Below are 24,126 nucleotides of genomic sequence, written 5' to 3' on the forward strand. Positions count from 1 at the left end.
AGTGAGAAGTTTGAGTATACGATTATTGTACTGGTCTTACTCATATTATTTTTTATTATTATTGATTGTTATCAATTATGTTATAAAGTTGTTTTTTAACAGAATTTGTTCATTATAAAATAATAATACAAATTTATGAATAATTTTAATATTCTTTAAAACTAATGGATATAAATCATATTTTTTTTAAAATCAAATATTTCTCTCATAATCTATAATCAAACACGCGATAAAACTTCACCCAAAAATACTTAGAAATTTGTGGTAAAACGTTAATGTAACTTTTTTTGGTTCTTATATACTATCGCAATGCCTTTATTTTCCTCCTTTTTCATTGGTTTGACCAAGTTTAGCTTAACACAGATTTAATAAAATAAAGAAACTTTTAAATTTTATAATTTTAAAACTTTATATATATATATATATATTATCCCTCCGTAGGAGCTTTCACCTTTTTGGTTTTTTGGTGACTCAAACTCACAACCTTCGGGTTGGAGTGCGGAGTGCTTACCATCCGAGCAACTCCCTCTTGTCAACTATAGATATTTTGAATATATCAAAATGTTCTTTAATCTTAGGGCCGTTTGGCCAAGTGAAGTTAAAGTTTTGTTTGGACATGTTTAAATTATATTTGTTTTTTTTTTGGCTCATAAACATAATTACTCCATAAGTTGTGAAAACTATTAAAATTACCATAATATTTTATACAATCTTAGCAAAAAAGTTTATAACAAAAATATAATACACTATCGCAAAGCTATTCTAAAAACAATACAATATTTATTGATCAAAATTTAATTCAATAAAAAAAATTGAACATGAGTTGTAATGTATTACTCTTTAACATAATCCTCTCACATAGTACAGACAATCTCCTCACGTTAAGCATGCATTTCTCGATCAGATAACCGAGATGATGAACCATATTTTTTAAAGGTTGATAAGAGTGATAATATTAACCATAAAGTTTGTTTATCTATGAAATAAATGGTTGATGGATATAAAATGGTGAGTTTTTTTTTCTTTTTTTTTTACAAAACTTACACTTGTGGGTTAATTTTTATATTTGAAAATGTTAAATCATGATATGCAATTTCCAAATCAAGCTCTCGTGATTTAAAAATTATGAGATGAAATCGCATGTCCAAATACTAATTTCATCTAATGAATTTTAAATCACAAGATGAAATTACATTTCCAATGCCTACTTATAATTTTAAACTTGCAATGTAGAAAGTTTAATATAAGGAATTAACATTAAAAATAATAATTAAATGGACTAAAAAATAATTAAGAGAAGGAAGAAGTTATATTCCATATAATTTTCAACACGCTTCTAAAATAATAATATGAATTTTCTTATCACCAAAGTCGTGATAGTAATGTTTTGTTCACTATCTTAAAACCGAAGTTTCAACGTAATATTTTCAAACTTAACTTATACAACACCGGCTGGAAAAAAATATATCTTCACCGATAGTATTAAGAAATTCTGAAATTTCAATATAATTATAATTATTATTTTAGAAAATCAAGATAAAATTATGTACTAATCTCTTATAAATATTTTTGCATACATAAGACATATGAGGGCTAGCTTAAAGAAATCTTATTTATGTCAATATTATATTTTCTCGGAATGTCATGAAAGTCAATAGATATGTAAAAGTCATTTATCATGTAACATGTTATCTTGGAAAAATAATACACATCAAAGAAAATCAAGAAGAAGCTACGTGGAAAGATGAAGACGAATCGAAAAACTCCAACCTAAAGCGAAATAATAATAAGGAGTTGCGGAAAAGTTTCCAAAAAAAGGGAAGCGACTTTTCGTTGCCATCCCTAATTTATATCCTTAATGTCTTAATTTATTCATTATAATAAGGAACTCGAAGTTACATAGTTGATTCTGGTGCTTCACATCACATTAAAAGTGATCTACAAATTTCGTTTAGGAAAAATTACTCCCCATATATATTTAAGATACTATATTACCTTCTATAAACCTATTAATCAATAATTAATAATGTAACAAAATTATTACGATTGATAATAGATATGATTTAATCAATATTAACTATATTTTTTTAAAAAATAATGATTTATTTAATAAAAACGTAACAGAAAAGATAGGTGTGTTTATTGGGAGGAGTCACGGAGAAGGATCTCTATCATTATACTACTACAATGTAGGGATTGAGTATTATCCCAAAAAGGAAAAAATCACAACCAATTTCTTTCTCCAATTTTCAAACTTCTTCCATTATCTTCTCCAAAAAGATTTTCATTCTGCTTCGTGATCATCAACCAATTTTTTTCTCCAATTTTCACTCGCAGTGTGTTTTGTTTTCATTAAGATTATCTTCTTCTTTTTTGTGTGTTTTTTTTATCCAATCATGAACAAAAGATCGGATTTTCATTGTACTCTCAAAAAAAAATCTAAATTTGCGAATAATTATATTCTTTTGTATTTAATTCAGTTTTTTGAATATGACATTAGTATAATTTTTTTCCCGGATATGATATTAGCATGAAACTTATTTAATTATGTTTTTATGTATGATATCTGTATTAATTATGTTATGACATTTGGTATTAATTATGTTTTAATTCTGTGGTGTTCAAAATAAAAGTTATTCAACTGTATGATATTGATATATCTTCAGATTTCAACAAATATATATAAATTGGTATAATATCAACTTATAGACACAAAATATATTAGTAAAAAATAATTATTAGACACAATCAATTTATTTACACAAATTAAACCAAAAAACATACATAAATCATACCAAATTAATACACTAGACATATCATACACTAAATCCAAATTACATATATTTCTTTAAAATTGAATATATATCAATATAATATATTTAAAAAATTATAGCCTCTTTCACTTCAAATATCAAATCAAATTTTTACAATATTATAGTTCAAAAATTTGAACAATAAATATAATTTTATGATTCAATTATATCAACAAGATACAGTTTACATACATTTGTTCAGAATCATAATTCATAAAAAAGTTATTATACCTCAGTCTTCACCCATATTTTAAAAGTTATTATACATGATGAATCCCAACGACCTCCGTGTTGAATCAAAATCGAACATAACCTATGTTTCATGTAAAAATTAACAACAAAAAGAATTAGGCAAATTGTGAAAAGAAAATAAATTATAATACCAATTTGAATTAAGATTTCATGTTATTTATTTCCGTATTGAATCAAGAATGAATGAATCCACCATCTTTCATACAAAAAAAAAGAATAAATTTTGTTAGTATTCAAGATTTATACAAAAAGGAAAAATAAAAAAATTATGGATGAAAGAATAAAAACTGTATAGAAAACAAATAGGGAAGAAGAAGAAGAAGTGGATTTATTCAAGGGAGAAAATTGTGTGAGAATATTAAGAAGAGAAGAAGAGAGATTTTTTTGGGGAAAAAATTACGAAAATTATTTTTTTGCTTGAATTATGGAAGAAGATTAGGAAGAGAAAATATTGGAGAGAGATATTTTAAGAATGAGAGATATTTTTGACCAAGGAGAAAATTAGGGAATCAATATATCTTGTAAGTTACAAAATATTATATTTATGGATAGTATATTAGTTAATTAAATATGTTAGAAATTTTACAAAAATGTTTTTCATTTATTTTTAGTTCATTATTAATTTGTTAGATATTGATAGAAATCTAATGTTATATATTGAAAACTAAAAAGTTCTGTTAGGACTAGTAATTTATAATCTGTAATATGTCATTTATTCAATTTACTCGTCGTTTAATCAATGTTCATCTTGATTATATTGAGGAACTATTAGTAAAGAGTACTGAGTACGTAGTAAAACATTCACAAATGTATTTTCTCATTCACAAACAAATTATATCGATGTCCTAATATATAGTTTGTTGTCATGATGCAGGTGAATTAGAATTAGGAAATTAGGGTTATCATCAGATTTTTTAGTTTATGAGTTTTGTTATCATAGAAAAAATTTCATTTAGTGGGTTTTGCATATATCATTCATAGATGTCAAATTGATTTTTTTAGTAACTGAACACGGTAGTTGAAGATATATTCTTGAGTCGAAAAAATTAATTGAGAATATTTTTCGACGAATAAATAGATGAATGGTATTTATGAATCATTTTCCATACATTAAGAATATTTTTGATCCTTTTTTCGTTCTTTAAAGAAAGGCCATACCATTACTAAATGTACATAAAAATGTACACTTTTGACGACCAAATTTCACAATTTGAATTTTGAAAACAAAACTTAGTTTTTGGGTTGAAGATCAAACTAAAATTATCGATGGGAAAAGAGATTTGACTTCCCCATATATTTTATAGTTTAAAGGCAATAGAAGCAAAATTCTACTTTTTCATTTAATCATTTGGTATTCAAATTTATTAGTCTGATTAATTTTGATTTATGTTGTACTTGTACAAAGTTCAGCACAATTTTAGCATTCTTTATTAAAAAAAATTCATCCTCAAAGTTCAATCTTGAAATTTTTGTTAAATTGTTTCTCTTGGTATTATATATAGTAGAAAAATCCTACTATAAACTACAGTTTTGAAGGAAGAAAAAAGGAGACGAATCAACTAGGATAAATATTTATTAAAGTCACACGATACAATAACAAGGTGAATGTGTTGACATGACAAGGAAGAATCAATCGAATTTTCTTCATAAAAGAAATATACTATACAAAGTGTCAAACAAATACTTTCTTTTGATATAATTGAAGATTTTTTTGCGAAGATAAATGCTTTTTCGCGAAAAATATCACACCATATTAAGATATGAGGATTCGTTGTCTCCAATATCGAAGGGCAATTTTTCGTCATTCAAGTCCTTGCAATACATATACAACATAGCGTTTCCGACAATAAACTGATTCATCATCACATATCCCATTATTGAACTCTGTAATATCTGGAATATCACCAAGATGCTCCGCTGATCACCCTTCGATCGCGATGTAGTTATAGTGATTAAAAACATGCAACCACCAACCACCATTCCTCCCACCGCAAGCCCGTAAAACAGGATCATCGACAAAGCTATTGATCTCATCCCCTTTACTAAATACGCGCTTCTCCTTAGTGTCTCGTAACCCTGTTTTGATTCAACCACTGCTACCACATAAGCTAATGACCAGTTCACTTGTAGCCATAACAGAATTGGTACGAGTACAATTAATGCAAAAATAACCAAAAATAACAAGTGATTTAGATCGTATTTGAGTTCAATTAGTACAAAAGTTTGGAGAATTTGGGATAAGAGAAACAAAACTATCGCGAAAATGAGAGTGATTGAAATGAGAATGGTGTGAGAAACGATAAAGGTGGAGAGCAGGGGGATGAAGGAGTTTCTAATAGATTTAATCGACGAAAAAAGGTTGATTGGTCTACCATAAGACGCTTGAACTGCGCTGTATGTAATTGTGGCTATGGCACAGAGGAAAAACAGGACCAAAAACAGAGTGCACATTATGAGTGCAATAATTTCGAAAATGGAAAGGGAAATTTGAGTGAGAATGGTGAAATCGTAATCAGGGTGAAACAGGTCGAGGTGGAAAGAAGGATATACGATGAGAGTGGAAAGGAAGGGCAAGATAAAGAGGATTGAAAGGACGCGAAAATGTCCTGAATTGTCTTTGTTTATGAGGGCGGATGATTTTAGGATCTCTCTCCATAAGGGAATTCGATTTTCGGTAGAAACAGACATTAATGGAGGTGAATGATTACGAACAAATTAAAGATCGTCGAAGAAGAAGAAGAAGACCATTGATGTGCAATGGAAAATGAAGAAAACAAATTCAAAATAGAACAATAACTACGATTACTACTCTTGCTGCATTTTTTTTTCGTAGTAGTATTTGTTCTTACAAGTATGTCACGACGCAAAAATGAAGCCTTTTCTTTGACTATTAATTACTCAAGGAATATTCAAATAAATAATTTTCAACAAAGGCATTGGAAGTTTTTCTCATTTGACCAAGTTGTGATTTTATTATTGTTGGAAATAATTATTTACACAACATATATTCATTGTGAAATTTGACTAATATCTTCTTTCTTTCTTTTTTGGATAAAATGCTTATAAATTCACGTGTTGTATAAGAGAAAGAAATATCTTAATAATGTTTAAGTAAAATAATTTATTTCGGTGGTAACAATTTATTTATATATATATAAATAGATTGAAAATGTTGGTAATGTTAAGTAGTGATGGAAGAAGAGTTGATTCAGTAAGTTGGCATGTCATTTTGGCTCAAATGGATGAGATTAATGAAGAAAAGACAAATTTGCACAACTTTATAATGTTCAAGGTATATATGGATCAATATTATAATGGAGGGCAATATTTTTTTTAAAAAAGTAAAGGGATAAATATGATCATTTTGTTATAAAATAAACTAAATTTAGCAGAATAAGGTGTGGATAATAAGAGAAAAGAAAGGGAAAACTAAGCAAAGCAAAACAAATTTAATGGCAATATGTGTCTGTTTCTTTTCTATGTTTTCTTTTGCACAAATTGTGCCTTATATAGGCAAGAAACTATCATTACATACCAAGTGGGCAAGTTGCCCACCTTGACATCCACTAAATAAAAATATTCAATACCTAACACATTTTCCTTTTTGAAAAGAGTAGTGTCTTTTTGTGAACTTGTAACAAATTATATAATATTTGAGATAATGATTACAAATACACTTAAGTTATTATTGTTTTGCGAGTTTGACAATCAACTATTAGTTGTTTTTTTTTCTATTTGAATCAACACACTTAGTTAAGTGTATGGTGATAGTTAGGATAAGAAGACGAAATAACTGATAAAGGTCTAATCAGCTTTGAGATGTGTTTTAATACATAAATAATGGATATAGTTCAGACAAAAAAAAAATAGTCAAAAATTCAGATGTAAAACTCACGAAAAAAATAATAATATAAATGTGTTTTTGAACCTTAACTTTTCAAATATGAAAAGATGATATAATAGTTTATTGCCTTGCTGAAGGTAACTGGGAATTTAGGAAAAATTGGTAGAGCTCATCTTGCAATTGGGCCTTGAGAGTAAATCCAATTTTTGAGTTGGATATCAAACTAATTATTGATGGAAAAGGAGATTTGAATTCTTTTTGGGGATAATACATCAAAATCTCTCCAAACTTAGCAACATAATTTACTTTAATATTTTAACTATACGGTTTAAATGCCCCCTTAATAATTTTGAAATAAATTAATATCACCTTGAGATCATAAAATCACTCTCACCTGCCACATCATCGCCATGTAAGCACCACATCACTGTCATGTCAGCACTACTTCATTAATTTTTATTTATTTCTTTTTATTTATTCTTTAACACATCTTAAATTAATTTATCCTAATTAATTAATTAAAATATATATTTTTTAAAATCAAAATATAAAAATGGTCCATTTTTATTTTTCCTCGCCCCCGCCCCCGCCCCCGCCCCCACTACTTACTTCTATTGTCTTCCTTCTTCACCATTTTTGTCCTTCACTGTTCTTCTTTCTCTGTTTTTTTCTCCCGCTTTTTTTCCTTATCTTCTTCCTTTCTTTCTTTTCCCGCAAAATGAGATAAGCAAAAAAGAATGGAGGCTTTCTTCCTCTAAAAATAAATCACCATTAATGTATCTTAATTTCTCACCAAGATGTTCATCAATGGAGAATTTGAGAAATTGAAATTTCAAAGCAAACATGTAATTGATATTTCGATGATGGTATGGTAGAATTGAAGATGAAGATGGAGGAAAAAATGATGCTTCTATGGAGAAGAAGTTATATTGGGGAAGAATAAAGAAAGAAAAAGATTTTTTAAAAATGTAGCCAATAAGAAAATTTACATATTTTAATAAAAGTTAATATATCAGGAAAATACTATTTAAAATATTAATTATATATTGACCTATAAAAAATGGTATGATTTTATAAAAAAAAAATTAAAAAATATTTTCACTCGCTTTAAGGAGAGTGCAGTCACTTCCTTTGCCACGTCACCCTTTAGGGTGGTATTTCATTCACTTGAAGTTGTTAAGGGGTATTTAAACCCTCGTATAGTTGAACTACCAAACTAAGTTATGCTGCCAAGTTTGGAAGGAAGGGGGGTTTGATGTACTATCCCTTCTTTTTCCCCATATATTTGTAATTCAATTATTTGATGTTCAGAATTTATTGACTAGGTTGAATTTATGCCATAGAAATCACATTTGAGATTTTAACATTTCTTATTTGTACCAAATTAAAGGGGGCTTCATTTTCAATGTTTGAACAAAAATTTCTTATTAATTTTTGGAAAAATTACATAATTAGGCAAACATTTGCTATGTATTTACGATAAACTACTTTAATTTAAAATATTACAATTCGTAGCTATATCTAGGGTTTTATAACAAATTTCTCTCTAATCTCCCCCTCTCTCCTCCCACTGCCCCCTCTCTCTCTCTCTCTCTCTCTCTCTCTCTCTCTCTATATATATATATATATATATATATATATATATATATATATATAAGAAGAAGTAGAGATCCATTCAAATGTGTTATGTATCAATTGTATTCAATCAAATATAGGTGAGAGATTTGTATTTTATATTAATTGTATTCAAAAATTTATTTTTTAAAATATTGTATTAACTATATTTGTATTTTGTTCAATTGTATTTGTGATACAACGAATACAATATGCATTCATCTTCTTTGTCAAATGTATTATGTATCAATTGTATCCAATCAAATATAGGTGAAAGATTTACATTTTATGTAAATTGTATTCAAAAAACTATATTTGTATATTGTATCAACTGTATTTGAATTATGTATCAATTGTATCTGTGATACAATGAATACAACATATATTCATCCTCTCTCCTTGCTCTCGATCTCCCTCACCTCTCTCCTCCTAATATGTATTCATTTTGATAAAAATCAGTTTGTATTTGTATTTTTTTCTCCGAAACCTACGAAAAAAATACAACGAATACAAATGCATAGCAAATCAAAGTATAACTGCGAATTGTAATTAGTGAAACTGTAGCGAAAAAGTTTTATTTAAGGCCTAATGTTTGTTGTGTATGAAAATTCCTCTAATTATTTTTAATAGTAATGGAAATATTCAACTGGCTATGTGAATTATATAGATCAGGGAAAAATAGAGGAGATGAGTAAGTTAGGATAAATAATTTGTTCCTTGACATAGTTAATTGTATTTCTTATTAAAACTATAATTAGTATGGAAAAGGGTTTAAAATGCGTTCGAATTATTAAAAATGGTATAAAAATGTCTTTCATGTCCTTCTTCGTTAAAGAAAAGGTCATTTTTGAACCTAAATATAAATGTCAAGGACATTTTAAGCTCAATAAATAAATAATAAGCATTTTGTACCATTTTTAATAGTGGAAAACATTTTAGATGCTATTCCGTAATTAGTATCCATGCAATCTTGAAATGTGTTGACAATTTGGCATATAGATTGTCCTTAATTGGTAGCTCCTCAATTTTAATTTGTATTCATAGCATGTTATTTCATTGACTTTCATAAAAACTGTAGGAGTAAATGTGTAGCCTCTTTTGTGGACTTAATTAGTTTTCCTTACAAAGTACATTTCATAACTTGGCTAAATGAAAGAAATGCTCCAATTTCATGACATTTTCGAAAATTTTAATTAATTCTCTCACCCCAAAAGTATTTTCCTGTTACTTTTTTAAAAGTTTTTTTTTAATAATTGGTTCATTCTCTTTTTTAGAAATTTTTAGTTCGGAAGAGGCTTAGTATAGTTGGCTGAGAGAGCAAAGGATTCTCACCCAGGAAGGGATACGTAACATATTTAAGATTATAAGATCAAAAGATATTTTGATACATACATTCGACATATCTTTAATTTAAGGCAACAAGATTTAAAAATATTATTTACCTAAATACATGATACAATATTCATATTAAACACATCCAACTCATATTTTAGATTTTTTTACGCATATTCACCTAGCATTCTGATGCTAATGCATATAAATAAAAGGTGACATATTTAATTGATTAAGAGTCTGTTTGAATTAACTTATTTTAAGTGTTTTTAAGTAAAAATGGGTTTTAAGCACTTTTAAAGTGTTTAGGATAAAATTGAAAAATGCTTTTAAAAACTTATTTTAAGTCAAAATAACAAAAATACGCCAAAGTAATTGATTAGAAATCCGAACTTTATGATTTTAACTTATAAGCCAATCAAATGGGCTCTAACTTGTTTAAGAGAACACTCACAAAAGCCTTTACAAAAAATTCGACTCAAAAGTCTCTAATAAAAACACTTCATCATGTGTTCAGTTGTTAAATCAACAGTTCAATACACATCATAGTTCAAGTTTTGCCCAAAAAAAAATAATACTCACTTCGTCCCAATTTATGCGTCACCATTCGAATTTGGAGATTCAAACAAGTCTATCTTTTACCGTAAATTTTTTATATATCTTTAAATATTTTGAATTGTCAATTATTATAATTTATAGTAATTTTTACATAGTTAACTCAATATATAAATTTCATTTCAATTTTTTTTCCCTCTCAAAAAATGAAAAGATAATTGGGATCCTCGTAGCGTGTTTCATGCATGCATAGTCAAATACTAGTAATAATGTAATACAAGCGCATGGCGTACGCATTCTGTTACCATATATTCTTGCCATTTTTACAACTAATTCTTTACGTAATTCCAATAATCGAAATTATCTACAGTCTTTTTGTAATCTCACTTTCACTTTTTTTGAATCTTCTTCCTCTCCCTTCACGTTATCCTCTCCCCTTCTTTCACTTCCTCTGCATAAACTTCGTGTATAGCACCTTCTTCGTCTCCTCTTAACATTAATCACCTTTTTTCACTTCTTTTTTCATTTGTATCTCTGTTTTTCTCGTGTGCACTACTCGTTTTTTAACAAAGCAGAGCAGTTTAATTGAATATATATACATAGTACCTTCATTACCCCTGTTGTTGGATCAGTCTCTTTGTGTAGTGTTATTCGTTCACTCTTTGATTATTGAATCGGAGATATGCAGATCTGAAATGGGATTTCAGATTTTAATTACTTTGTGGGTTTTGAGGAAAGGGTGAGAAATGGAAGCTGCTAATTTCACTGGATTGAGTCCGAGATTGAATTCAATTTCCTTGGAAAAGGATAAAAATGATAATGACCCAGATTTTGAAAATTCCCAATTGGAGAATAGGCATTTTCATTCTATGGATGCGTTGGAGATTTTGAGAGAAACTGTAAGGATTCTTCGGTATAATCCGATCGGATTTTTGTCAATTGCTGCATTGTTAATTTGCCCGGTTTCTGCTGTTCTTTTATCTAATATCTTAGTTGATCAGTACGTTGTGAAGAAATTGATGATTAGGTTATTGCTTTTGGTTAAATCTAGTGGGCTTCCACTCAAGCCTTTTATCAAACAGTCTTGTCAAAAGTTCTCCGAAATGGTGATTTCAGCTGTGATGTGTTTTCCATTATATGTTAGTTTGTTGCTTTTGTCTAAAGCTGCTATAGTGTATTCTGTTGATTGCACTTACTCAAGGAAGAATTTCGACTCGAAAAAGTTTTATATTATTGTCACAAAGAATTGGAAGCGTATTGTGGTGACTTATATGTGGGTAAGTATGGTGATTACTGGTTGTCTTACGTTATTTCTTGTGCTTCTGGTGGCGGTGAGCAGCGCCTTCTCTGTAATTGGGTTCCCTCCTGACTTGATTTTGTATCCCGCGATGATAGTTGGGATTATTTTCTCTATAATTTTAGCAAATGCTATGATAATTTGCAATATTGCTATTGTGATATCTGTTTTGGAGGATGATTCTGGACCGGAGGCGTTGCTTAGGTCTAGTTCTCTTATCAAGGGGCAAACACAAATTGGGTTATTGATATTTCTGGGATCAACTATTGGGATGACATTTGTGGAGGGATTGTTTGAGCATAGAGTGAAGATATTAAGCAATGGAAACGAATCTTCAAGAAGATGGGAAGGGCCTCTCTTGGTAATACTGTATTCATTTGTGATGCTTATTGATTGCATGATGAGTAGTGTTTTTTACTTCAGTTGTAAATCATATAGAATGGAAGCTTCAAATGAAGAAACTTTACCTGTATTAGAAACCTTGACGATTTCTTCAGCATTAGCGGAAGTCCAATAACAACATGTTTGAAAGTACGTCTTGTAAAGAGAGATTTATCTAAAGATGGTACTCTTTGCATTTTACATTTTGCTAAACTAGTAATTACTGTCAATTTAAGTTTGGAAATTAGCTAGTAATTGTTTCACTGATGGCAATAGTAGCCTGGCATTCAACTGTTTCAGTTAAGATGTGACACAATTGCTTAACCTGTTGAATGGTTCTACTAAACAGGAAATAGGAACTTTGTCACCATATAAAAAAAAGTGAAAAGGGTCAAAAATACCCCAAACTTTCATTTATTAGTTTATTTTTGTCTCTATTAGGGGTATGCGTGCAAACTTTACAAACTGCAAGGGTAGGATTAACTTAATTTTAGCGGTAGGAGCAAAGTAAACTAATAAACGAAAGTTGAGAGGTTTTGACCTTTTTCCCTATAAAAAATCACTCACCCAACTCATTAAAATATGAGCTCATTTTTGTCAGCATTACTCAGGACAGAGTCAATGACGGAGCCAGAAAATTTATAAAGGGTGTTTAAGAATAATATTTTTTTTGATAAGTGAGTTAAATATTATTTGTTTAACTTAGTGATTATACCATGAACATGAATGATCCCAACACTTGTTACTATCAAATATAAATAGTAGAGTTTTTTTTTCTCATGCATTAATTTGCTTTGGGTTTAAGTTGTTAATATATATAAGCACAAAATTTTAGGAGTCGTTTGGTAGAGTGTATTAACAAAATTAATATATACATTCATTAGGTGTATTAGTAGTACCTTGTTTGATACACTCCATTGTGTATTACTAATACAATGAATTTCTAGATATTAGTAATGTAAGGGGATTTAATGCATGCATTAATATGATTAAGACCCAATTACCGCTCAAAATCCTTTCAGGACCCAATTACCGCTCAAAATTCATTTTACATTTTTTCCACCATAATTGTTGAAGATATTTTTGTAAATAAATATTTTTATGCAATGCATGTTATTTTTAATACATTAAACCAAACAATGCATAAAAAATATTTTATCTATAATTAATGCAAGCATAATTAATACAAACATTACTAATACACTCTATTTAACATTATTTTTATATTCTCTACCAAATGATTAATGTAAAATGTTGGCCAATTTTTTTTCACGCTTAGAAAATGCATTATATGTTAGATAAAATAAGAAATACATAATAGAACCCAAAAATGTTGTGCACTTAGCAAAGTTCGAACCCGGGAACGGTTGGATTAGAAATGAACACCCTTAACTATTGCACCAAAGAAACAACTTAAGTCAAGGATGTTCAACATTCAATATATATCCGTTAAATTCAAAATTTAATCTATATATATAGTGTAGTTTTCAAAAAGGGGTTCAAACTGACCACCCATCGCCATAGCTCTCCCCCTGGACAGAGAGCTCTTTGGAATAACCAAATCATTTTTATTTGCATTTGAAGGCGGTGGAGAAGTTTGTGACAGTGCAAATGTGGACGCTTCAAACGCCTCCTCCATGTCGTCTGCAAAATCCTTATTCATCATATCGTCCCCGTCCCATCTCAATGTCCTTTGGCGACTCTTCTACTACTACTACCAGCATCAAACCCTTTTCCCGTAATTACAACGAATCTATCCAATCTTTTTGCAAAAAAGGACAGCTCAAAGAAGCCCTTCAGCTCCTCTTTCACGAGCCCAATCCAACCCAGCGTACTTACGAGCTCCTCATCCTCTCTTGCTCTAACAAACACTCCTTCACTGACGCTTTAACTGTTCATCGAAAACTTATTGATGATGGTTTCGAACAAGATCCATTTTTGGCTACTAAACTCATTAATATGTTCTCTCATTTCGACTCTATTGAACAAGTCCGCCAAGTGTTTGATAAAATTTACAACCGAACCATCTTCCTTTGGAACGCCTTTTTCAGGGCATTGACTTTAGCTGGACATGGTCTCGAGGTTTTGGAATTGTATACACATATGAATACCATTGGAATTCCATCTGATAGGTTCACCTATACATATGTCCTCAAGGCTTGTGTTGTTGTTGCCTCGCTATCAAAGGGGAAGGAAATTCACGCCCACATATTGAGACATGGTTATCACCGTCATATACATATTATGACTACCTTAATTGATGTCTATGCTAGGTTTGGTTGTGTACACAATGCAACTTGTGTATTCTCTGAAATGCCAGAGAAAAATTTGGTGTCTTGGAGCGCAATGATTGCCTGTTATGCAAAGAACGGAAAACCTCTTGACGCATTGGACCTTTTTCGTGACATGATGAGCTATGCTTTGTTACCAAATTCAGTGACAATGGTTAGTGTTCTTCAAGCTTGTGCAGCACTGGCTGCACTAGAGCAAGGGAAGCTATTACATGGATATATACTTAGAAAAGGGCTTGACTCTATTTTGCCTGTTCTCAGTGCACTTGTGACAATGTATTCAAGGTGTGGTGCTCTAGATTTGGGAAGAAGAGTGTTTGATCAGATGGGCAAGCGGGATGTTGTTGCATGGAATTCTATGATTTCAAGCTATGGAATCTTTGGATTTGGGGCCAAAGCCATTGAAACTTTTAGAGAAATGATTCGACAAGGAGTGTCACCAAGTCCAGTATCATTTGTTAGTGTATTGGGAGCTTGTAGTCATGCAGGGCTTGTTGTGGAGGGGAAACAATTGTTTGATTCAATGTGGAAAGAATATAAAATCTACCCTAGTGTGGAGCACTATGCTTGCATGGTTGATCTTCTTGGAAGAGCCAATCAGTTGGAAGAAGCAGCTATAATCATTCAAGATATGCGGATTGAACCAGGACCCAAAGTTTGGGGTTCTCTTCTTGGATCATGTAGGATTCATTGTAATGTTGAACTTGCAGAGAGGGCAAGCAGAAGGTTGTTCGAGCTTGAACCCACAAATGCTGGGAACTATGTACTTTTGGCTGATATTTATGCAGAAGCTAAGATGTGGGATAAGGTAAAACAAGTAAGGAAGCTTTTGGAAGCCAAAGGATTGCAGAAAGTGTCTGGTTGCAGCATGATCGAAGTAAAGAGGAAAATCTACTCTCTCCAGTCAGTTGACGAAATTAACATCCATATTGAGCAAATTCATGCCTTGTTGCTAAAACTATCAATGGAGATGAAACAGAATGGGTATGTCCCAGATACCAGAATCGTGCTGTATGATCTTGAAGAAGAGGAGAAAGAACGTATTTTGTTGGGTCACAGTGAGAAATTAGCAGTTGCTTTTGGATTGATTAATAGTAGCAAAGGAGAGGCTATAAGGATTAGTAAGAACTTGAGGTTATGTGAAGACTGTCACTCATTCACCAAGCTCATTTCAAAATATACAAACAGAGAAATTCTAGTCAGAGACATCAATCGATTTCACCATTTCGCGAATGGGGTTTGTTCATGTGGAGATTATTGGTAGACTTAGTCACTTGTTCATGTTATATTTTCTCTTTCCTCTAACAAAGGCACCTTGCACATAAACTCTTTTCCGTTTTATGTATTATCCGTTCGATTTATCGATTTTTGGTTTGTGAAAAAAATAAAAAATAAAATTTGCATTTGAAGCAAGGGATGACTTTATATTGAACAGGTACAACAGAAAGTAGATGTAAAATGTTCAGTCGTTTGTATCGTTGTACTATTTTTTTTGTGTGTGTGTACACAGCTTAAATACCAGGTAGTTTGAGCAATCTTCATCCAAAGATTTGACAGAATAACCTCCTGAGACCCTCATTTCCCTGTAATCGTTTTTCCTTCAGTGATAGAAATTTCCCATTGTTCTTGTAAGATCCTTGTGCAAGTTTTATCATCCTGGTTTACATGGGATCAAATATCTTCTAATTGTATTGTTGAACAGAATAGTCAAAAAATCTGATAAACTCATGAAGTCCTCAATTTCTTGGGTAGAGTTTAGTTTTCTGCATGTTTTTCCTGTGTTTGTAGGCAAGAAGCTACTCTACATTGTATCCATAAATACAAATGGAAGTATTCAGATTCAAGCAAGGATAAAAGCTTGGGTTTGAGGCGAGTATAGGAAGGTCTAGACTGATCAATGTCTCCAGATTTGGTTCAAGATTTACTACAATGGATCAGTGACATTGGTTTCAATTTTTCATCCAGAGCAACTGAAGCATTGGCCAGCTTTAGCACTATCTCAATCAAGGTGATAAGTTTCTCTTTTCTAATCTGCTTTATTTTCCGCTTTATCTTTTCTTGTGTTTGTTTAAATTTTATAACAACCTCCTTTGATTTAATTCTTGAAGGAGTTCATGTCAATCACTTGTTACATTAACTCCATTTAGAACTACTTCAAGCTATAGTTGTTTGGGTGAGTCGATTCTACTTTGTTTTTTTTCTTTCACAAATCAGGACACGCTGGAAAAACGCTGCACAGCTTGTTTTGTAAATGTCACTTGAATAACATGTGTATCAAAGTGCTAAAAGTTTGTGACTGATGAGCTCTATTTTTGCTGATAGTATAAGTTCGTAAGAGCGAGTGGATTATGCTTTCCATGTTTTGAGTGAATTAAGTTATTAATTATGCTATGTTGGTACATAGATATGCAAAATGTTGGCTATTTTATGGGGACCGGGTCTACCAGGCCTGGTCCAAGCGGGACAGAAACTGGTTCCATCTCATCCCACGTCATATTGGGTCCGGGATACGAGGGACCAGGACATCCCGGCTCACCTGCCACCCTTAGTTCCGAGCGACCAGTGTGCATGTGCATTTTCTTAGAGGTTCAGAACTTGTAAATACTTTGAAAAAAATGGGTATGTTTGGAATAACACTTGTAAAAGCGAATATCTAGTGAACATTCTATCAATGTCATTTCATGTTAAGAGTTTGTTTAAGCTCACCTAGCCCAACAACATCATAACTTTGGAACAAATTGTTCACAAATTCTGGCGAATCACCAAAAGTCTGAACTGATGGACAAAGACCTGCCTTGCCATTAGTCTTGGTGGATCGTCACAACTTTAGTACAAATTATGTCATAATGTTGAAGTAAATTTTTCACAAGTATTGATGGATCGTTAGATGTTCCGATGGATGGGTCAAACAGAAGCTTCACCAACACGTTTTTGCTTCTAAATTGATCCAAATTCGTCCAAATCAACTCCAAATTTGATATTTAACCTTCTTATTCCAATCCAAAAATTCTCAGTTTGATTTAACCCAAATCTGCAAAATCCAGTAGACCCACTTTGTATTCTTTAACAAAAGATATTTCAACCTCAACAAAACCCAACAATGATGTTCTTCAATTTTTCCTCATCCAAATCATTAGGGATTAGACAATATAAGCTCAGTGAAATATTTTCTAACATGGACACTTTGGTGAAAATTCTTGAGCAGATTCCAATATTCAAGAGCATATTTCAACTGTAAAGCAACACATAAATAGTCACATACCTAACAAATTTGTACAAATTTCACTGCATTATTTTTTCAAAGTTTCATATTTGAGATTGGATCTTGAATATATTTGACTTCTCCTGTACTAACTGCATTATTTATTCAAAGTTTCATATTTGAGATTGGATCTTGAATATATTTGACTTCTCCTGTACTAACTGCATTATTTATTGATACATTGCAGGACAAAGAAGTCGATGCAGTGAACCTCAACAAAATAATGCGGTGTTATTTACAAGTATTTTGTTTTTGCTAACCTACATCAGCTATGAAATGAGACAAACCAACAGACATGCCTTGAAGCAACTAAATATTTAAAAAGTTATACAAATTCATTGAGGACCACAATCACTTAGTCAAATTTGAAATGATAAAATAACATAGAGATTCATTGAAGGCCACAATGACTTGGTCAAATTTGACGTAACTACTGCTCCCTCCATTTCGGTTTGTTTGTCTTACTTTTCTTTTTAGTCCATTTCAAAAATACCGTCTTTTTCAATTATTTTTTTTGGCTTACTCTTAATTCCAACTTTCTACCTAACATGTTTAATACAAAATTAAAGGACATTTTGGTATATTTAGCATATCTTTAGTTTAAGACAACAAGATTCAAACGTTTTTTTTTTACTTTTTTAAACTTCGTATCAAATTAAAATCAGACAAACAAATTAAAACGGATGGAGTAATAAAATGCATGTGGAGTAGTTTGGCAGATTGAGACCAATTAGTTCCAGTTTACAATTTTTTTTATACAAACAGAAACTCAAAATAGAAGAAAGAGAAACCTCAATGTAGTTTTCCTTAGTTCAATTCATTAACAGTTGTTATCACTTATCACATAATCTACAGAAAGAATAGGAGAGATTTCTACATGTCTTCAAACATAGCAAATCCCCTTGAAACACTGAAGTATGTTGAAAATCAATTAGTGTCTCGAGGTGATGCTCATCTCATCCAAACTCTGCTGAAAATCGAAAAAGAATTCAGTTCATCCTGCAATGCTGTGCTTGTAGACGAACATCAGTCACAGTTATATCATTTCCTAGACGCTCTGCAGTGGGTTGAAACGAAATGTGGCTCATTCGGTATATTCTTGGACAACATCCATCTTCTTGAAACTCTGAATAGGATTGAAAACCAATGGGGTTCATTCGATTATGATATGTTCTCAGAGGAACCTTATATCCTGATCACAACTCTCTCACAGCTTGCCCAGGCAAGCCGTTCGTTTAATATGCTTCTCGAGGGATATAATTTATCAGAGGAGTCTCGTTCCCTTGACACACTGCAGTGGATTGAAGAGAAATGGGGTTCAGTCCGTTTGTTTTCAGCCGAGTATCTGTCAATGTTATCTCATTTACGTGGAACTCTGCAGCAGATTGAAGATGAATGCAATTCATTCTATAGGTTCTTAGATGAATATCTGTTTGCACGGGAGCTTGATACCCTTACCGTTCTGCTTCGTATTGAAGAGGAATGGGGCTCATTCCGTATGTATTTGGACGAATTTAGATCGAAGGTGTCTGATTTCCTTGAAACTTCACGGGAGATTAGAGAGGAATGTGATTCATTCATTATATTTTTAGAAACAAATTTGTTGTCCTCAGAGGATTCTCAGCAGTTGATGAAAGATGAATGGAGTTCCTTTGACTTCTTTTCAGAAGAACATATGTCTTCGTTAGATCGACTGAGGTTCCTTAAAAGGGATTTCAAGTTCCTGAGTGTCATTATTGAATTGCATATCTTCAAAGATGAACCAGAAGTCAGCTGGGAAAAAGTCCGAGCATTGTTCCACGGTGCTGCAAATGAACTCATCCAGATGTACAGTACGCAAGTAAGCCCGTTGAGTCACCAATTTTATGACTATATCTGCCACTTGCAATATGAGTTTCAGCAGACTAAGTTGGAAATCATGAAAGGTAATTTCTTCTTTCAAGAAATATCATGTCAACTTTTAGCCAATGAGGATGGCATTGTGATTCACCGTTTTGTAATGAAATTCATTGACATTGTTGCTGACAATCTCAGTAATTTACTGAAATTTGATAATCCAAGTTCACCACTTTGTATTGGGGGACGACATATGGTTCAAATTAAAAAGGTATTGAAGGAGTTGAATTTCCTCTCTAGTTTTGTCTGCTTTGTTCAAGACAGATGCATAGAGCCTCAGGTACAATATGCTTTCTTCACTCATGTTGTACAAGTGGCCTGGGAAACAACTACGGCTACGTGGTTGTGTCTTCCAAGCAATGTATACATGTATCAAGACACAGCTCCAAATGAAGAGAATCCTTTGCTTTCTGATCTTATGCAGAGCAAAATCCAGCCTATTCAGCCAAGCATATGTAAGTTCTTTATTCATATCCTGCAAGCTCTAAATTTGGTTCAGTCACAATGGTATCCCGTTATCAATGTTAAGTATGTATTCGATTGTGATGTTGGGTTTCTGGAGTCTCTTCGACACACTTTAAAAGAACTACCAGTCTCTAGTAATTGCATTGCAATAAAGGCAGAACTTAAGGAGACGCTCAACTTCTTCGGAGCCATTCTAGTCAATCTACCAGCAAAGGTCCTTGAATTTCATCTTCAAGATATAGACTCTGCGATAGTTGATGCAGGACTTCTGGTTTGCTCATTAAATGATGATAATGAGAATCCTGATTTCACAGGAAAAATCCGAAGTATGAAAGGTTTGATCTACCTCATCGCTAGAAAGAAATTCCTCCTCCAGTTCCACTTACCTGGAATCGATGGAGTGGGCTCTGCTGATTTCATTTTAGACAACATGGAGATATTTCTAAGCATGTATTCAAATTCAGTTGATTCAGTCAAGAGCCAACTTCAGACAATTCAGAAAGAACTCAAGTACTTTCAAGCTGTTTTAGAACAGCAAGACGGACTTCAACATTTTGCAACAAAGACTACTCATTTGGTGTATGAGGTAGAACATATTGTTGATGCTTGTAAGAAAAAAGATGTTCCTGACTGGTGTCTTTTTATCTGGATCTTGAACATTGGAGAGGATATTAAAATGTTCATGGCTGAGGTAGCAGAGATTCAAGAAAAAAATGTGTCAGACTTTGTAGCGCATAATGAGATACCGTCATCTCCATACAAGCTAACTTCATTTGTGCAGTTAGTTCTCAAGGGATTCGTTCGGATTTTTGGTTTTGCTTCTTCACAGTTTTCTGGTAGGGGAAGGATCAATGAAGAAATTGTAGGATTTGAGGATGTGATGGTTGAACTGATAGGCAAACTAAAAAGAGGATCATCAGGCCTTGATGTAATCTCAATTGTTGGAATGGCTGGATTAGGCAAGACAACTCTGGCTAACAAGCTATATTCTGATGAGTCAGTTTTCTCTTATTTTGACATCCATGCCCATTGTTGTGTCTCTCAGGAATATACGCGGAAGGACTTATTACTAGCCATTCTTCGTGATATTACTGATGAAAGAGCTACACTTGGAAGAGAGGCTGAAAATGAATTGGCAGATAAGCTTCGCAAACTTTTAATGCGCAAGAGATACCTTCTCCTCATTGATGATGTCTGGGAAACTAGTGCATGGGACGATCTAAAGTTGTGCTTTCCTGAAGATAACAACGGAAGTAGAATTATTATGACAACTCGGCATTATGAGGTTGCCTCTCATGCTAAACATGATAGTGATCCCCATCAGCTTCGATTTCTCAATAGTGATGAAAGTTGGTTGTTATTAAACAATAAGGTGTTCAACAACGAAAGTTGTCCTCTTATCCTAAGAGATGTAGGCAAAGAAATAGTAAAAAAGTGTGGAGGGCTTCCTCTTTCAATTATTCTGGTAGCAGGTATCCTCACAAGAATGGAGAAGGAAAAACATTGTTGGGAACAAGTGGCAACAAATTTAGGTCCAAATATTCGGGATCAGATGGAGGGTACGCTTGATCTAAGTTATCAGAATTTACCATCCTATTTGAAACCTTGCTTTCTGTATTTGGGAGTATTCCCCGAGGATGGAAAGATTCAAGTCTCAAAGTTAACATAGTTGTGGATAGCGGAAGGTTTCATAAAACCTCATACGGAGAACATTTTGGAGGAAATAGCAGAAAATTACTTGGAGAATCTTATTGGGAGAAACCTTGTGATGGTTGATAAAAGGAGTTTTGATGGAAGGATCAAGACATGTCGCATTCATGACCTGGTGCTTGAATTTTGCAGGAAGAAAGCCAAGTTGGAGAACATATTACAAAGGATAAATGGGTAATCAAAACCTTTAATATTTTTCTTTCAATCTATTCATCTCTAAGGCTTTGTCTGATTATACGTATTTCTCCATTAAAGGGATGCAGGTTCGGATCCTACTCAATTTTTCTCTCCAAAATGCAATACTCCGCGTCGCTTATTTCTTTATTCTCAGAGTGACAATCTTGCAAACTGGTGCTTGTTTTTCTCGCATGTGAAATCTTTCCGGTTTAGGGAATCCAGAAGAACTGCATTCGCTTCAATAGACCGTGCATCAGACATTTTTAAAAGGTTCAAGTTTCTGAGGGTGTTAGATTTTGAATTCACTGTGATTGATTCTTTCCCACAGGAATTAACCCTTTTGAGGTATGTTACTTTTCGTACCGACAATGATACATTATCCCTCCCAGCCAATCTTTGGAACCTTGAAACTTTGATAGTTCAAGGAACTAGAGGACGAATATCATTACCAGAAACCATTTGGAAGATGGTTAAGTTGCGACATCTGCAAATAAACGACCAAGCATATTTCACTTTGCAGAATGAACAAGAATTCTTAGAAAGCCCTTTGAAAATGGATGATTTGCAAACTCTTTCCTCAGCATATTTTTCTTGTGCGGAAAATGCTGATAAGATTTTGGCAAAGACACCAAATCTCCGGAGACTGAGATGTGAAGTTTCTGAATTTGATGGCTGGTTCACTGCGTTTAACAATCTTACAATGCTCGAAACTCTCAAGATTTCTTCCGGTGCTACATTGACATCAATCGATCAGCTGAAGCTCCCGTCACACCTCAAGAAATTGACACTGTCCAATTTTAGCATGCACCTCAATGAAATCACAACTCTTTCAAATCTTGAGGTACTCAGACTACTAGGAGTTACCATTAGTTCCAATACATGGAAAGTGAACGATGAGCAGTTTGGCAAACTCAAATTCTTGAAACTAGAAAATGCATCTTTTTCAGAATGGAATGTCTCAGATGATGCATTTCCATGCCTTCAACACTTGGTACTGAAAAGATGCCGATATCTTGAGGCGATCCCTTCTTGCTTTGGATACATGTCTTCTCTGAAATCCATTGAGGTAAAGTCATGCAAGGAATCACTCGCCGAGTCAGCCATGGTCATTAAGGAAATCCAAGTTGAAGAGATGGGATTTTCTGATTTTGAGGTTATCATCCACCGGTAGATCAACGATGCTCCAACACTACACGTCAAATTGGTTATAAGGTATGTTGTTGATCCAAATGCAACTGAAGTTTAAACATATTGTCTTTATAAACTAGCTTGTTAAGTACTCCCTTTGTTTCAATTTGTTTGTTTGGTTTGACTCGGTACGAAATTTAAGAAAATAATATGTATCAAAATGTCCACATGTTATGTGGAAAGTATTTTTTACTTTCTTACATTCCGTATCAAGTCAAACTCAGACAAACAAATTGAAACAAATGGAGTAGTATTTCTTTTGACAACTAGTCTAGAGCTTACAACTTCTGTTATGTTCATTTTACTCTTCACTGTGAAATGGAAGAACTATTAATGAATATGATGATGCATGCTTTACAAATCAAATCTAGAAACTAGGAAGCCTATACTGCTAAGAATTGTTACTATCTACTAAAGGTAGACCACAGATAATTTTTTTAATAAATACATCCCAAATTAATTAGCTTCATATATTCAATTCAAAGGCAGAACATTGATGGATGGAAGCTGAAATGCTATTTTTGTTCCATCCTCATTAGTCCATTCCTTGGAGATCACTGAATCTAAAGAATAAGCAACTATTATTTCAAATCCAATTGAAATAGTATCAGTAACAATAACAATAATAACATATTTAGTGTAATTCACAAGTGTGAAAGCATGGGATCTAAGGTGGGTGGTGGGTACTCACCTTATGAAGATAAAGAAATTGTTTCCTAGTAAAGCATTTCAAAACGGGTTTGAAAAGAATATACACTAATGAAGTTGATGGTTTTTTTTTTTTGAAGAATAAGCTAATAGAGAAGAGTAATAAATATAATATTGAGAAAAAAAAAACTAGACAACATTCGAGTATCTACTAGCCTTTGCCCTTCTACCTTAATCCTCGACTTCTGCGTACTCTTATCTAAGGTCATAGCCTTGATAAACTATAAATGTATCATGTTTTGTCTAATCAGCTCTCCTCAAATGCATCCATACATCCCCTTTTTACATGTCCGAATCATCTCAATTTCGTTTCTCTCACCTTGTCCATTACAAAGGTCACT

The 24,126-nt window shown here is 32.4% G+C and overlaps 3 protein-coding genes and 1 pseudogene across 3 annotated transcripts; 3 read left to right on the plus strand and 1 right to left on the minus strand.

The window, feature by feature from the left end:
• Positions 1-4,663: 4,663 nt before the first annotated feature.
• LOC129874830 (uncharacterized) lies at positions 4,664-5,889 on the minus strand. Its single transcript, XM_055950203.1, has one exon. The coding sequence runs from the start codon at positions 5,751-5,753 to the stop codon at positions 4,809-4,811; it is 945 nt and encodes a 314-aa protein (XP_055806178.1). The 5' UTR covers positions 5,754-5,889; the 3' UTR covers positions 4,664-4,808.
• A 4,849-nt stretch (positions 5,890-10,738) lies between these two features.
• LOC129874838 (uncharacterized) lies at positions 10,739-12,268 on the plus strand. The gene has a single exon (XM_055950215.1). It carries the CDS (start codon positions 11,157-11,159, stop codon positions 12,222-12,224), a length of 1,068 nt encoding a protein of 355 aa, XP_055806190.1. The 5' UTR covers positions 10,739-11,156; the 3' UTR covers positions 12,225-12,268.
• Positions 12,269-13,564: 1,296 nt separating this feature from the next.
• LOC129880133 (pentatricopeptide repeat-containing protein CRR2, chloroplastic) lies at positions 13,565-16,014 on the plus strand. The gene has a single exon (XM_055954023.1). The coding sequence runs from the start codon at positions 13,700-13,702 to the stop codon at positions 15,641-15,643; it is 1,944 nt and encodes a 647-aa protein (XP_055809998.1). The 5' UTR covers positions 13,565-13,699; the 3' UTR covers positions 15,644-16,014.
• Positions 16,015-18,469: 2,455 nt separating this feature from the next.
• On the plus strand, positions 18,470-23,113 carry LOC129880134 (putative late blight resistance protein homolog R1B-23; annotated as a pseudogene).
• Positions 23,114-24,126: the final 1,013 nt, after the last annotated feature.

This window comes from Solanum dulcamara, chromosome 2 (genome assembly GCF_947179165.1).
Source record: "Solanum dulcamara chromosome 2, daSolDulc1.2, whole genome shotgun sequence".
In the NCBI taxonomy this organism is placed as follows: domain Eukaryota; kingdom Viridiplantae; phylum Streptophyta; class Magnoliopsida; order Solanales; family Solanaceae; genus Solanum; species Solanum dulcamara.

Coding starts and splice junctions, on each gene's coding strand:
- LOC129874830 (XM_055950203.1), bottom strand. CDS start 5,753: ATGTCTGTTTCTACCGAAAATCGAATTCCCTTATGGAGAGAGATCCTA.
- LOC129874838 (XM_055950215.1), top strand. CDS start 11,157: ATGGAAGCTGCTAATTTCACTGGATTGAGTCCGAGATTGAATTCAATT.
- LOC129880133 (XM_055954023.1), top strand. CDS start 13,700: ATGTGGACGCTTCAAACGCCTCCTCCATGTCGTCTGCAAAATCCTTAT.